Here is a 13,744-nt window from a genome sequence, read left to right as displayed (position 1 = left end):
TGGGCCAGAGGCTGTGTCGGGTAGAGAGAAGATGCCCCCTCTCCACCATTCTCCTGGGGATGATGACGTGAGATGGTGGGTCGCCCTGTGGTGGAGGGTTAGATAGGAAATACTTGCACACAGGGTGCCCAGTGGGCGGTCTGAGAAACCAATTACCCTCCTGCTGGGGGTCCCCCTGAGAAGCAGAAGGAAGGGGCTGGGCAGGAAGGAAGCAAGGCCGGACAGCTAGTGCCCCACTGGGCATCAGGGCCAGGCCCTGCCTGAAGGGATAGCAAGGGGCAACCCCTGCAGCTCAAAAGCCAGGGCAGGGCTGGGGCAGGGCTGATGGGGAAGATGGCTTTGCGCTCCATTTATCTGCTCCCAGGGCTGTCCCAGCAGCACTGAATCTTCTAGAATGATACGGTGGCAAGAGCCTCTGCCAAGCGGCTGCGTCAGGAGGCCTCTGGGGTTTAACAGATTCTTGCGGCAGGGTGCAAGAGGGAGACGCTGGGAGTTCGGGGGTACAGGGCGCTGAGATCTGGGTCTACCTTGGTGCCATCGTGGGGGCACCAGGGCCCAGCCATGTGAGACGCTATCCCGGCATGTGGCCTGGCGCCGGGTGTTTACCCTGCAGTACCCAGTGGCGACAGGGCCTTCTGGCTCTGTCCCTAGCAGTCTGCCCAGCGACAGGGCAGCAGCCCCTCACAGTAGGGCGGGGGGGGGGGGAGGCATGCGCTGACTCCCCTCCCCCATCACGCAGCGGACGCCGCTGGCCGCCAGCTGTAGCCTGGTTTCAGGCTCGGGAACCCTTATTTTTACCCACTTGCTTGTTCACCCCTGATGTGCAGGGGTGGGGGTGGGGAGGAGGCGGACTGCTGGGTGAGGGGCCACATTGATTTCCTAGATTTTAAAGTGCGCCCCCCACCCCCGTTTCCCCGCAGTAAGCATTTTTTTTGCACAAGGTCGCAGATGCAGGCTCTATAGATTCTTGGCTCCAGCCCCGCCGGCTGCCTCTAAAAGCCGATTCTTGGCCAAGCATCAGCAGAGCCCGAGGAAGGAAAACTAGGGCATGGCCGTGCTCTGAGGGAACGTAGGATCCAGGTCACAGCCCTGCTCCCCGGAAGCTGGGACACCCCCACCCCCACGCGTTTCTCGGTCATGCAGCAGTGCTGGGGGCTGGGCCCTGCCCACCTAGCTGCCAGAGCCCAGCATCCTCTTGGGGAGAGGCTCGGCTGGCCCCCGGACTCCCCCTGCCCCCCGACTCAGCAGTCTCCTCCCAGACGCTCAGGGCTCGCCGTCGAGGCGCCCGGCTACCATATGGGGTGCACGTGGGGGTGTGCACCCAGCAGGTCTGCACTTAACCCCAGCTCCACCTTTCGGAGGGGTGGAGAGGACGAGGCACTATCCCACCCTGCGACTGAGCTGGGTGACGACCCTGTGGCATGGCCGCCAGCTGCTGGAGGTCCAGTTCCAGGACCGCCCTGTCCACAGGCCGTCGCTGCCCACCCGCCTCTGTCCGGGCACTGGCCACAGTGGGCCCCGAGAGCCCTGCCAGGCTCTGAGCGGCAACTCGTTCCCTGGAGACACACTGTTGGGCTCTCTCACGCCCGTACGGAGCCACTCCTGGCTGACAGGGCAGCTCTGGGGGTGCTGGGGGGCCGGTGGGGGACGGTCAGCTCCCAGCGGCAGGTCTGAGCATGCATGAACTCAGGAAGCTGCTTTCTGGGGGCTGCCCTGGGCCAGGGAGTGTGGGCGGCCCCAGCTCCCACACCAGTGCCCTCTGGCCACGACCTCTGACAATGGGTAGATCGAGCACATTTTGCTGTCCCAGAATCCCCCGGGATCAGTTCCGCTGGGTCTTTCATGTGAGGAAACGGCTCAGACGGTGGCCAGGCCCGGGGCAAAGATCTGCCTGCTCCCGTGGGAATGAGCCCCTCCCCCATGGGACCCCAGGATCTGCGTGCTCTCCCATGGGGCCCCCAGGATCTGCCTGCTCTCTCTAGGAACTCTGTCCCCCACCTCCGCTGTCCCCCACGACGCTGATAGGGCTGTGTGCCCTATGGGGTGGGGGACAGCTGTCCCCATGCGAGCCCATCAGAGCTGCAAGGAGGGCCCGGGGGAGGCCAAGGACGTGTGTCTGGGGCCTGAGCAGGCTGAGGGGACATATGGTGCCGTGGGCAGCTCAGAGGTGCCACCAGCCCTGGCCTGGCCCAGCTTGGGTCTCTGCCCAGGTCCCTGCCTGGTGGCAGAGTGTCCAGAGGCGCCCACTGCAGCCTCATGCCCTCCCTGTTATGGAGTACGAGGAGGTCAGGGCGTGGGAAGACAGGGGAAGGCGCTGGGGCTCCAGCGCCCATGGCAGGGTTAAAAGCAGAGCTGGTGGCTGTTTGGTGCATACCCACCAGCGGCCCCCACCTCCCCGCAAAAACACAGCCTGACACAAAGAGTGAGAAGAGCTGCTTCTCCCCCCAGGATCATGCTGAGAGCGATTTCACTAAGCCATGTCCAGCACTCACCAGCGAGGGCACTGGGGTTGGGGAGGAGTGAGCAGGCACCTTGCAGGGCGGGAACCACGCACTGGTGGCCGTCCCCTTTCTCACGGCCACCGGCAGGAAAAAAGTGGGTTCGAGTCACAGGTGCGACGCCAGATCCTCCCCAGGAAGTGTCCGAAGGAGGGGACAGCTTCCAGCAGCAGCACTTCCGTGTGGGGCCCACTGTCCACCACGGGGACACCACGGTTTGAGTCCACTCACGCCAAGGGGCGAGTGGCTGCCGGAGGGTCTCCCCATGCGGGGCTGAGCCCAGGGTGTGCCTGGTCTGCACCAAGGGCCTCTTGGGGAACCCCCAGGAACTGGAGCAGGCAGGCAGAGTGTTCGTCTGACAGGTTTCTTCCCACGAACACCTCACATGCCAATCTGCCACTTGTGGCCCCTGATGCCAGAACCCCAAGACTGCATGAGAGCGGGTCCCCCCATCACAGCAGCACTGGGAAGGAGGGAAGACAAACGGCCACTGTCTGCAGCCAGGCCGGGACCACGATTTCACCAAAGACCGGCCACCTGGGCACTGCGACTGGCTTCCGCTCTAGGGGCGTGTGCGTCTGTGGCAGAGGGCCCGGAGTGACAGGACAGCGGGCAGGCTTGGCCTCGCCTCAGGTCGACCCAAGTTCCACCCCCAGCACCACATGTGGTTCCCCCAGCCTGCTAGGGGTGCTCCCTGAGCACAGAGCCAGGAGTAAGCCCTGAGCACTGCTGGGTGTGGCGCACCCCCCACCTGCCACAAAATAAAAAGCTGTTATGTATGTAACAGGGTGTGTGTGTGTGTAATGGTGTAACAGGATATTGTAATGGTATGTGTGAAACGGTGTAACAGGATGTGTGTTGGTGTGCATGTGTGTGACAGGATACGTGTATGTATGTGTAACAGCATGTGTGGGTATGCAATAGGATGTGCGTGTGACAGAATGGGTAACAGGGTGTGTGTGTGTGTGTGAGAGAGAGAGAGAGAGAGAAAGAGAGAGAGAGAGAGAGAGAGAGAGAGAGAGAGAGAGAGAGAGAGAGAGAGAGAGAGGGGCTGAATGCAGCAGGGCGCTGGCTTGGGAGCAGAGAGGCCTTGCAGGCACCAGGCTCAGCGCCCCTTTCCTGGGCTTCAGAGAGGGAGACAACGTGGCAGAAACCGCAACCCCAGGGAAGGTAAGGTCAGAAGTGGGGATTCAGCCCAGCACGACAGTCCTTGTCTGCGGGCAGCAGGCAGCGTGGTGGTGGTGGGGAGGGGAGAGGGAGGACCAGGAAGATGGGTGGGGGCAGGGTGGGGGCAGGGAAGGCCAGGGTGATGGGGGCAGGGCAGGAGTGCCAAAAGGATGGGGGCAGAGCAACAGTACAGCCAGGAGGGAGTCTGCCTTGCACGCAGCTGACCTGGGTTGGATTCCCAGCATCCCATATGGTTTCCTGAGCACTGCCAGGAGTGATTCCTGAGTGCAGAGCCAGGAGTAACCCCTGAGCACTGTCAGATGTGACTGAAAAAGTAAAACAAAACAAAACAAAATGACAAAATCATGGGGGCAGGGGTGGGGCAGGGAGGGCACAGGCCTGGGAAGCATTTCACGTCACTGCTGCTTGGTGACTCTGAGGGGCTCCGTGGGCCAGGAACCCTGGGAACAAGGGCAGAGCACCCTCCCGGAGGCCCAAGGACACGCACATTCCGGGAGCGGCTTTTCCGCTCGACCTCTGAGCCCCACTCCACAGAGGTCTCTGGGTGGTCCCACAACTGGGGCTCATCTCCCCAGGTGGGCTGGGGGGCTGGGGATGCAGTGGCACCTCAGAGGAAGAGCGACAGTCACAGGCCCAAGCCCACTGCTTGTGGGAGCGGAGGCGGCGGCTCGCCGGGAAAGCGCCAACCTCCACTTCACGACCCAAGAGGCTCTTTGGGCCCTTGTGACTGGCCTGGGACAGCGCCTCCCTTCCCGCGTGCTTGCTGTGTGCTGAGTCGCCCCTCCCCCCAGGCCTCCCAAGGAGCAAACATCCCCCCACACTCGGAGACACCACCTCTGTGGGAATGGGGCAGCTGCTCCGGACGGCCGTGCATCAGCTGCATGTGACAGAAATCCGTGTGTGTGTGTGTGTGTGTGTGTGTATGTGAGAGAAAGAGAGAGAGAGAGAAAGAGAGACGGAGATGGAGAGACAGACAGACAGACAGACAGACAGCCAGAAACCCAGTTGAGAGACAGAAACCTGTGTGTGATCGTGTACACCATGTGGCTGTCACAAGGGCCTCCAACATAAGAGGAAATGACACCAGGGCAAGGCCAAGCTTGCTGAGGCGGTGTGCACTGGGTGATGCGGATACACTCTGCACTGCTGTTCTTGGCGGTTAAATCCAGTCTGAAGGTGGGAGAGGGCGCCCAGGGGGTGTGGCACCATTCTGAGGGAGGCAGAGGTGCATCGTGAGAAAAACAGCAGATACCCACTCTCTCCTCCCCACTTCACCCCAGGGAACCCAATGGCATCAGCACTGTACAGTTCCCCAACATTGACAGGTGTGATCTCTGAGCACTGAGCCAGGAGTAAGCCCTGAGCATCACTGAGTGTAGCCCACGGAGAGAAAACAAACAAAACTCCTTGGAGTTAAAACTCAACAGTGCGAGAACGATAGTACAGTGAGTTGGGTGCTTGCCTTGCAATTGGATGACCCGGGTTCGATCCCTGGCACCCACTACGGTCCCCTGAACACCACCAGGAGAGCTCCCTGAGCACAGAGCTAGGAGTAAGCCCTGAGCACCACCGACACCACCATGTAGTCCCGAAACAAAACAAAACTTGGGACCCCTGCTTTTCTGTCCCCTTTGGAGGAGAGAGGGAGGCGGGGACGCGAAGAGGTGGGGAGCTTGCGGGCCAAGGTCTCACAGGGCCCGTTTCCCAGCAGCCTGAGGTCAAGCACGAAGGCCCCCGACAGGGCGGCAGGCTCCAGCCTGACACTCGCAACCGAGTCCTCGTCCCCGGGCAACCACTTGACGACCAGCTCAAGGCCTGCGGCCGTCTGTAAAGCTCCAGACGACAGAGCCTGCTCTGAGGGGGCAGGCCTGAAGGGGTGTGGGGGCGCTGCTCGAGCGGGGGGCGGCGCGGCTCCCGCGGGGGACCCTCCCCTACACCCAGAAACCCCAGCCTGTGAGAACTCTGCAGAAGGAGCACGACTCCTGCGGGGCAGGCCTATGTTGCGGGGGTCACAGGAGGGCAGAATGGGGTGCTCGGGTCGCGACTCTTCGACCGTCGAGGGCAGGGTCCACCCTGTTCTCAGGGGCTCGGCCCCCAGCCCCCAGCGGAGTCCAAGGCCGCTTCTCTCTGCTGTCTGACCCGCGGCAGCAAGAGCGGCTTCTTTAGGGGGAGAGCTCTTTGCTTAGGGGGTTGCCCGTCCATCTCCGGCCTCCCGCCCCATGGGGGGCCATCAGCGAGGCAGCCCCAGGCCTTCTTCCGGGCAGGAACCTGCCAGGACTGCTGAGTTTCATTGGGAGCGCGTGGACGCGGTCCATTAACGGGGCGCCAGGCAGCGCCGAGGCGAGCGAGGGGGCCTCTTAGGAGCTCTCTCCTGCTCTGGGCGGGGGCCGAGCGCGGCTCTGAGGTCACCGGGCCCAGGGCATGGGTCCACCCTGTAGGCCGGCATCCCTGCACCAGCATCGGGGGTTCTGGGGGGCTTGGCCAATGCTCTCCTCACCACAGCAAGCAAAGTGGCACATAAGGACACAAAAGGAGGGTGCGAGGCCCAAGGACAGCAAAGCACATTTTCCTAGCTGGGGCCCTGGAGTGGAGGCCTCCCTGGCCAGCAGTGGCCGGCAGCCCCGTGACCAGCCGCTCCCCAGGCCCACCACCCACACAGGCGGACACTCAGTGTCACATCTTCCCTGGCCCCCAACTCCGGTTCTTACAGAGACCAGGACGCTGGGGGGTGCAGAAGGTGCCAGAAGCCTTATTTACCAAGGGGCTGGCGGGAGGGGGACGCATCCTCAGACCCTCTCCCCCGGGTCTCCAAGGGCGCTTCAGACTCCCTCACCCCGGGGCACCCCGTTTCCTGGGAGAGACTGGGCTGGGGCGGGGGGGGGGGGGGGGGGGATGGGGCTCTGAGTTCCCAGCCGGCCTCGGGCGAGTCGGGAGGGGAGGGAGGGGACGCAGCTGACGGGCCGGCCGCGGGCCAGAGGGCCTTCCTGGCGGCCGCGCTGCCCGCACAGAAGCCGGCCTTGTACCGCCGCAGCTGCTGGCTTCCGCGGGGCTCCCGCTCCTCACTGGGCTGCCCCCGCCCCGCCCCCCAGGGTAAGGGCAACGGTTCAGGGCCAAACAAGTCCCGCGCTGTTCGCGCGCTGGCAGGAGGGCTGGGAAGAGGCCGGGGGAGGGGAGGGTACACAGACACCCACTCGGGGCTGAGCTGTTCTACGAGGGCCGGGCGCAGGGACAGAAGGCTCGATTCTCTCCCCCGCCACCCAGACCCCTGTGGGGGGCCGGGCCCAGATCACGAGGCAGCACAGCCCCCCCCCCACCCCCAACTGCTGTGGAGGGCTGCGGCAGTGCTTATGTAACCCTCTGCAGAGTGACAAGGTGCCACCGCTGTGGCCAGGGAGTGACGACCACTGAGCTGTGGGGTGTCAGGGAGGTGGGCGCACATGGTCTGGCGGGAGTTGGGCTGAGGTGGGTCTGGCGCTCCTGGGCCTCCCCCCCCAATCCCGGGCCCCTCAGACAGCTGCTCCCTGCGAGCCTGAACCCGAACCCCAGCCCGGGGCCCGGAGCCGGCTAGCCCCTATCTCCCCAGGCTTGGGCCCACATGGCTGGGGAAGAGGGGGGGTTCTCTCCCCGCCCGTTTGCACCCCTCAAAGCAGAAGCCCAGGACAGGAAGGAGATGCAGATGCGGCCCGTGGGTGGCCGGGGGCTGGAGCCCATGGGCGTGGAGGGGGCGAGTATTGGCCAGATGTCGTGGGGTCAGCAGGGCACCCCCAGGGCTGCAGGGCGGGGTCCTCCTCGAGGCTAAACGAGGAAGCCCTGGGGGCTTGAGGTGGGAACGTGGAGGGGCCAGGCAGTGGGAGCCCACCTCACCCCCCTCCACTGCACCTCTCTGAGCCCAGGCCCCCGTGGGCCCCTCCTTCCGCGAGGACACGGCTGTGAGTTCGGGGTGCTTCCCTCCTGCCCCTCTCTCTTCCCCACTGCCTCCCCTCTCAGGCCCACCCCACGGTCGCCCCATCACATCGCCCAGCTGGTGCCTTGGGGCCTCTTCCCGCCCTCTCACCGCCAACCTGGGGAGAACAAAAGTACCACAAGGCGCCAGAGCAGAACTGTCCAGAACCTTCCAGAACCAACAGTCCTTGCACAATCAGCACTCGATACGGAGCCGGTGCACCCATGAATGAACGAATGAAGGAATGAATGCCATCAATGTCAGACAGGCGCCTTGGGCGCAGGCCCTTCTCCACAGGCTTGTTCACGGTCTCTCCTGGGCTGTCACCAGGATGGCCATGCGGCTCCCCTGCCCCTGACCTGCAGTGCCCCCCTGGGCTGTGACACGGCCTGAGAAGCGGTCACGACCCGCTCAGCTCCTGATTCCTGACTTCCACTGCTCCCCCTTCCCCCCCCCCCCCCCCGCGCTCCCGGCACCCACCATGGCCCCATTCTCCCCCGAAACACAGCTGGCTTTGAAGGGGAAGGCTTGGGGGGTGACGGCAGCAGGTCGGGGAGGGCGCTTGCCTTGCACTTGCACACAGTCGAGTCGGGTTTGGTCCTGGGCCCCCATGTGGTCCTCCACCCCCACCAAGGGTGACCCCTGAGCACAGAGCTAGGAGTAAGCCCTGAGCAGCTCCAGGTGTGGCCCCCAAACAAGAATGAACAAACACACAAAGAAAAGTATAACAAAGGGAGGAGCCTGGCCCAGAAGTACATGGGGGGGGGAGCACTAAGGGTGAAGGCCCGGTGCCGTGCAGGCCTGAGGTCACCGCACTCTGCTCCTTCCTGCCCAGGATGCTCTGCTGGGACCACTCCTGCCATGTCCCGATGTCCCCTGGCCAGCTCAGCTGCCCCCACCCAGGCCCCGTCCCCGTCCCTGGCACCAGAATGGTTCTGCCCGCTTCCCAGCACCCTGGAAGCATGGGAAGCCATCGCCCCAGCGTCTCCCTGCCTGGCCTGGCTGCGGGGCTCCGAGGGACTGTGCCTCACTGAGATGCTGGAGGCCTGTGGGTCACTCTCCTGGGCACGTGGGGAAAGTTCTATGGTCTGCCCAGGTCAGGCCCCTGAGCACAGCCCGCCGCACCTGCCACCTCGCACCCCCTTTGCTGCCCCCACACTCTGAGTCACGCTGAAGGGAGGGAACGGAGTTCGCCATGCAGTATGGAGGGAACGCCTGCTCCCCTGCGGAGACCGCAGCCAGGTCAGGAGGAGAGAGGGAGGCCGGGAGCGGTGGCCGCGGCTGTGCCGGTCCTGGCCGGCGTGATGTGTGATGGGTGGGGCGGGGCTGACCTGATGATGAAAGCGCCTCTCGCCTCCAGGAGCTTCCGCTCGCTGCTGAACCTCTTGAGAAGGTTGATCATGAACTTGTAGAAGTAGGAGTTCATGGTGGGCGTGGAAGGAGAAGATTCTAGGCCTTTGGAACCTGCGGATGAAGGAACAGGGGTTTATCCTGTGTCCCGGGAGGGGGCGCCTCAGAGACAAACGCAGATGCCAAAACGATGGTGCTGGGGGTGTGTGTGTTTGTGTGTGTGTGTGTGTGTGTGTGTGTGTGAGACTGTGACTAACCCGCCCTCCTCGCCTCCATGCAGAAAACGAGGGTGCTCCCCAGAGAACATCGGCACACAGGGCCCTGAGCAAGGCGCTTTCATCTTCGTCAATGAGGCAGTCTCCTCCTGGTCAGTACAGGACCCACGAGGGGAGGGACAGACAGACAGACACAGTGGTGCTGCCGGAGGAGACGGAGGCTCCGGTGCTGAGAGCAGACGTTTACCCCTGGGGCCTGCGCAGTGACACAGTGGGAGGGCACTTCTTGCTCAGGGTTGATCACTGGCACCACATCCAATCCCCTGAGCACTGGCAAGAGTGATCCCTGAGCACAGCGTCAGGAGTAAGCACTGAGCACTGTGGGGGTATGGCCCTAAAGCCAAACCAAACCCAGACAAGAAACAGACAAGTAACCTTGAAGACCAATGCAAAGATCCTCAGCAAAGTCTTAGGGACCAGATCCAATGAATCATCATGAAGGGTCACACACCATGGTCAGCATGGGGTCCCATCCCAGAGCAGAAGGACACTTCAATATACACAAGTCAATATACGGTGTGGAACGTATCACACTGGCAAAAGCAAGAAACGCTGCCTGATCGGGGCCAGAGAGAGCAGCAGGGAGGGGCCCGCCTCACCCACAGCCGGGCCCGACCCTGGGCACCACAGCTGGTTCCCCACGCCTGCCAGGAGGAAGGCCTGAGCACCGCTGGGGGCGGCCCCCCTTCCCCAAAGATCCGACGAGCCTATCAAAAGAAGCAGAAAAATGCTTCTGACAGGACTCGACATCCGTTTAGGATAAAATCCCTTAACAAATCAGGGACAGAAAGGACCTACCTAAAGATAAAACGGCCATTTCCAGCCAACCCCAGGGCCAGGGCCTGTCATCGTGAGAAGGGGGAAGCCTCCACTCACCCCAGACCAGGCGCAGGGCAAGGCCCACCCCTCCCCCACCACCAGGCAGGGCTCCGCAAAGCCTTTAAACTGCGCCCCCTGTGAAACGAGCTTCCAGGCCGGCCTGGCTGCCCCCCCCCCCCCTGCTTTCCTGACAGCCCCTGGGCTCCCGTGGGCGTGAGGGCACCGCTGGGCACAGCCTCAGGATTTGTAGGGTCTGTGGGGCCTTACATGCCTCTTCCCGGGGTGCAGAGAGGACGGCGGGGGTGGGGTGGGGTGGGGAGGGGGCATGGGCAGGACCCATGAGAGAGGCAGGAAGGGGGGAAGGGGGGTGGGCGTGGGCTCCCTTGTGCCCGTGTGCCTGCCGTGGGGCTGGCCCGTGAGACCCCTGGCAGCCCCTCCTCCCCGGCCGCCCCTGCCCTGTCTGATCGGAACCTTCCTCGGCCCCTGCTTTGCTTTGCTGACTCCGCCCCAGGCCCCAGGGAGGGGTGAAGAAGAGAGGGGCTGGGGTCCCCCAGCCTGGGGTACTGCTGCCTCAGGGGCCCATGCTGGCTTTCCTGGAGCGGCCAGCTGCTGGGGGGCGCACAGGGCTGGGCCCCCACGTGTGCCCAAGTGAACCCTGACGTGGCGACGGGAGAAGCTGGGCGAGCAGCCGTCTGGAGGAGCTGGGAGTCTGACACGGCGCAGCCTCACACGTCGGGCTAAAAATAGCTCCGGCCTTGCTCACGACCAAGTCACAGTTCAGCAAAACCAGATGCTTGCAGGCCGGCAGCCCAGCCCGGTCCCTCCGCGGGGTCCTGCTCCCCCCTTCCAAGGGGTTCCTGCTCCCTGCCCGGGGTTGTTCGACCCCCTACACACTCCAGGGCCTCTGGGGCTGGTGGCCCTACACATATTCTGCAGGGCAGGTTCGGGAGGTTCGGGGGTGCCCGGGAGTGGTGGGGAGCCAGGCCTGGCCCAGGAAGTGCCCCTCCGGGGGCCTGGGGGCCAAGCGGGTGGGATGCGGGGCAAGGGGGCCCGGTCTGGCACAGAGCAGGGCTGGGGTGTGGCTGCGTCTGCTGAGAGCTGAGCCCCTTCCGCGTGTGCAGCACCCCCTGATCTGAGGGCCCGGCTTCTTGCAGGACTCCAGTTCCGGGGCGGCCTGGCTGCTCTGAGACTGTCCTGCTATGGCATGAGTCTGTGCTGGAGCGAACAGTCGGGACACGGCGGGGTGGGCTGGGTGCTCTCCCCACGGCCTTTCTGCCCTGCCTGCCGGCTCCCCGTGGGTCTGGGGCGAGTCTCTGTGGGGGGTCTGGGCCGCACTGGGGGCCGGCACTTCCACTCTCCTCTGTGTGGGGTCTCTGGGGAGGGACTCCCCCAGTCTTGCAGACCCCGCCGGCCCTGTAGCGGGGCTGCCCCCACACTCAGCTTCTGCGCCCACTGGCTACTTCAGAACGAAGGACACAGGATGGAGTCTGGGAGAGAGGCCCCAAGAGGCGGCAGCCCCTGCCTCCTGGGGAGCCCCTTCTTCCTGCCAGGCCCCAGGGTGGGAGAGCGAGTGTGGCACCAGCCTCAGTGTCTCCCTGTGGGCCAAAGTGGGGGCACGGCCGGGCCTGGGCCGCATCGGGGCCTCCAATCCAGCTGACCCAAATCTTCTGCATCCCAGGACCAGCAGAAGCTAGAGACGCCCAAGGGGCGAGGGGCCCCAGGGACGCCCCCAGGACGCGGTGGGCACATTTCATCTGTCTGCACCTCTGCAGGGTCTGGGCACTGGGGCTCGGTGCGCCCGACGGCCAGGCCCACCTGCACACCAGGTGCTGCCCAGAAACAAGCTGTGGGAGGCACATCCGTGCGGCTGGCCGCCGGGCCGCTATTTTTAGCATCTCAGCAGGAAGGATACGGCAGCCGCGTCCCCCACCTGGGGGGACCTGAGGTGCCCGTGGCTGCTTCCTGGCTGGGGCGGAACAGGGAGAGAATATGGGGCCAGGTTTGGAGCGGGACAAAAGGCCTGCCAGGGGCCCCTCCCCGGGGCGGTGGCGGAGGCGCAGGGAGACTCACCGGGTGGCAACAGGCTGGCCCTGCTGGCTGTGGGCACCTGGAGCTCCGAGTGGCCGACTCGCAGGTCAGGGCCGTCCAGGGGACCTGGGTCATCCGTCTGGCCAGCAGGGGAGGACGCGATTTCTGCCAGCACCTCCAGATCCTTCAGGATCACCTGGGGCACGAGCCAAGCATGAGATCACCGACCCTCCCCCGGGGGTGTGGGGACAGGCCCTCGAGGACGCAGGGACACGCGGGAGCACCCGCGGGGCTGGCCCAGCTGAGGGCACGGACTGGCTCTGAACTGACCGAACCCCACGGGTGCGGGTCTGGGAGTGGCCAGGCCTTTCCCCTCAGAGGGGAGAGCAGTGCCACCTGGCTCAGGACCCCTCCTGTCCCTCTGGGTTGCGGGGCGCCAGCGGTGCTTCCTCTCCCCAGCCTGGCAGGAGGTTTTCATGGGCACCCCCACACTGCCCACTGGACGGTGGGTGCGGGAGGCACCAACAGGACCCCCGAGTCAGCAGTGGCCTGACTTGGGGCAAATGGCCTGTCTCAGTTAGCGAGCCAAGAGTGCTGGGGCAAATGGATTTTGGGGGGCTTGCCTACAACCCAACAGTGAGGCCAAAAGCTTGGCAGCTGCGCTCCCAGTGTCGAAGCTGGGGTTTGCTCCCACGGCACCCCCACTCCTGAGGGGCCTCATGTGCTGGTGAACAAGCCTGAGCTCGTGGCAGCCCAGGGCCTTGTTCCGAAAGTGGTGGGGTGGAGAGATGTGGGGGGTCCACACCCCGCCAGGCGATTAGAAGGGAACGAGTTCCCCACATGTGCCATTGCACTCTGAACCCCAAGACCCCCGCTGAGTGAAAGCCGCAGAGGCGAGGCCACACACACGGCAGGCAGCGATGCCCCGATGGACGTGTCCCCACAGGCAGCTCTGGGGGTGTCCCGCTCCGCCCCCAGCCACAAGATGGACTTTGTAGCTGGTAAAGTGTCCAGGAGTGAAGGACGCAGGCCGCGGGGCTTGTCTCGAGAAACTGCCCAGCACCAGGGTGTCCCTGAGGAGGTTCCTGCTCATTTCTTCTCCCCATTTTTGGAGGAGGCTGTTCGTTTCACAAGTCCGTTGCACAAGTGCACTATACAACCTGAATATCGGCAGACGAGGGGGGTTTTCTCCCGGTCTCTGGGTGACTTTTGGTTCTGGGCACTGTTTCTGCTGCTGGTGCGCTGCATGCGCACCGTGAAACGCGACCCAAGGAGAGGCAGAATCGTGCAGCTGGACAGACGCGGACACAAACACAGAACACACACACACACACACACACACACACACACACACACTCTGCATGTATGAAACCCTGACATTACCAGTGCTGCAAGATGCCAAACATAAATATAAAAATGAATATGTTTAAAACAGGACATCAGGGCCAGAGGTATGATGCAGGGGTTAAAGTTCTTGCCGTGCATGTGGCCGATTGCATTTTATCCCCGGTATCGAGTCCTGATCATTACCAGGGGTCACTCCTGAGCACTGCTGGGTTTGGCTCCCAAGTACAAAATCAAGAAAGGGTTTAAAAAAAAAAATCCACAAAGGGAATCCAGTATAACTGAAACCCAAGCACAAA

General features: G+C 63.6%; 1 protein-coding gene across 1 annotated transcript in view; it reads right to left on the bottom strand.

Annotated features, from left to right (window-relative positions):
* Positions 1–13,744, bottom strand: part of VAC14 (VAC14 component of PIKFYVE complex) — a 50,307-nt gene that overhangs the window by 12,037 nt on the left and 24,526 nt on the right. The window contains exons 13-14 of the mRNA XM_056137046.1: positions 12,144–12,297; positions 8,961–9,093 (exon numbers count right to left, since the gene is read on the bottom strand). Of these exons, the coding sequence (XP_055993021.1) occupies positions 8,961–9,093; positions 12,144–12,297 (287 nt within the window). The remainder of the gene's footprint in view (positions 1–8,960; positions 9,094–12,143; positions 12,298–13,744) is intronic.

The sequence above is a fragment of the Sorex fumeus genome, unplaced genomic scaffold (genome assembly GCF_029834395.1).
Source record: "Sorex fumeus unplaced genomic scaffold, SorFum_2.1 ptg000122l, whole genome shotgun sequence".
Classification (NCBI taxonomy): domain Eukaryota; kingdom Metazoa; phylum Chordata; class Mammalia; order Eulipotyphla; family Soricidae; genus Sorex; species Sorex fumeus.
This window is presented reverse-complemented; position numbering and strand designations above follow the sequence as displayed.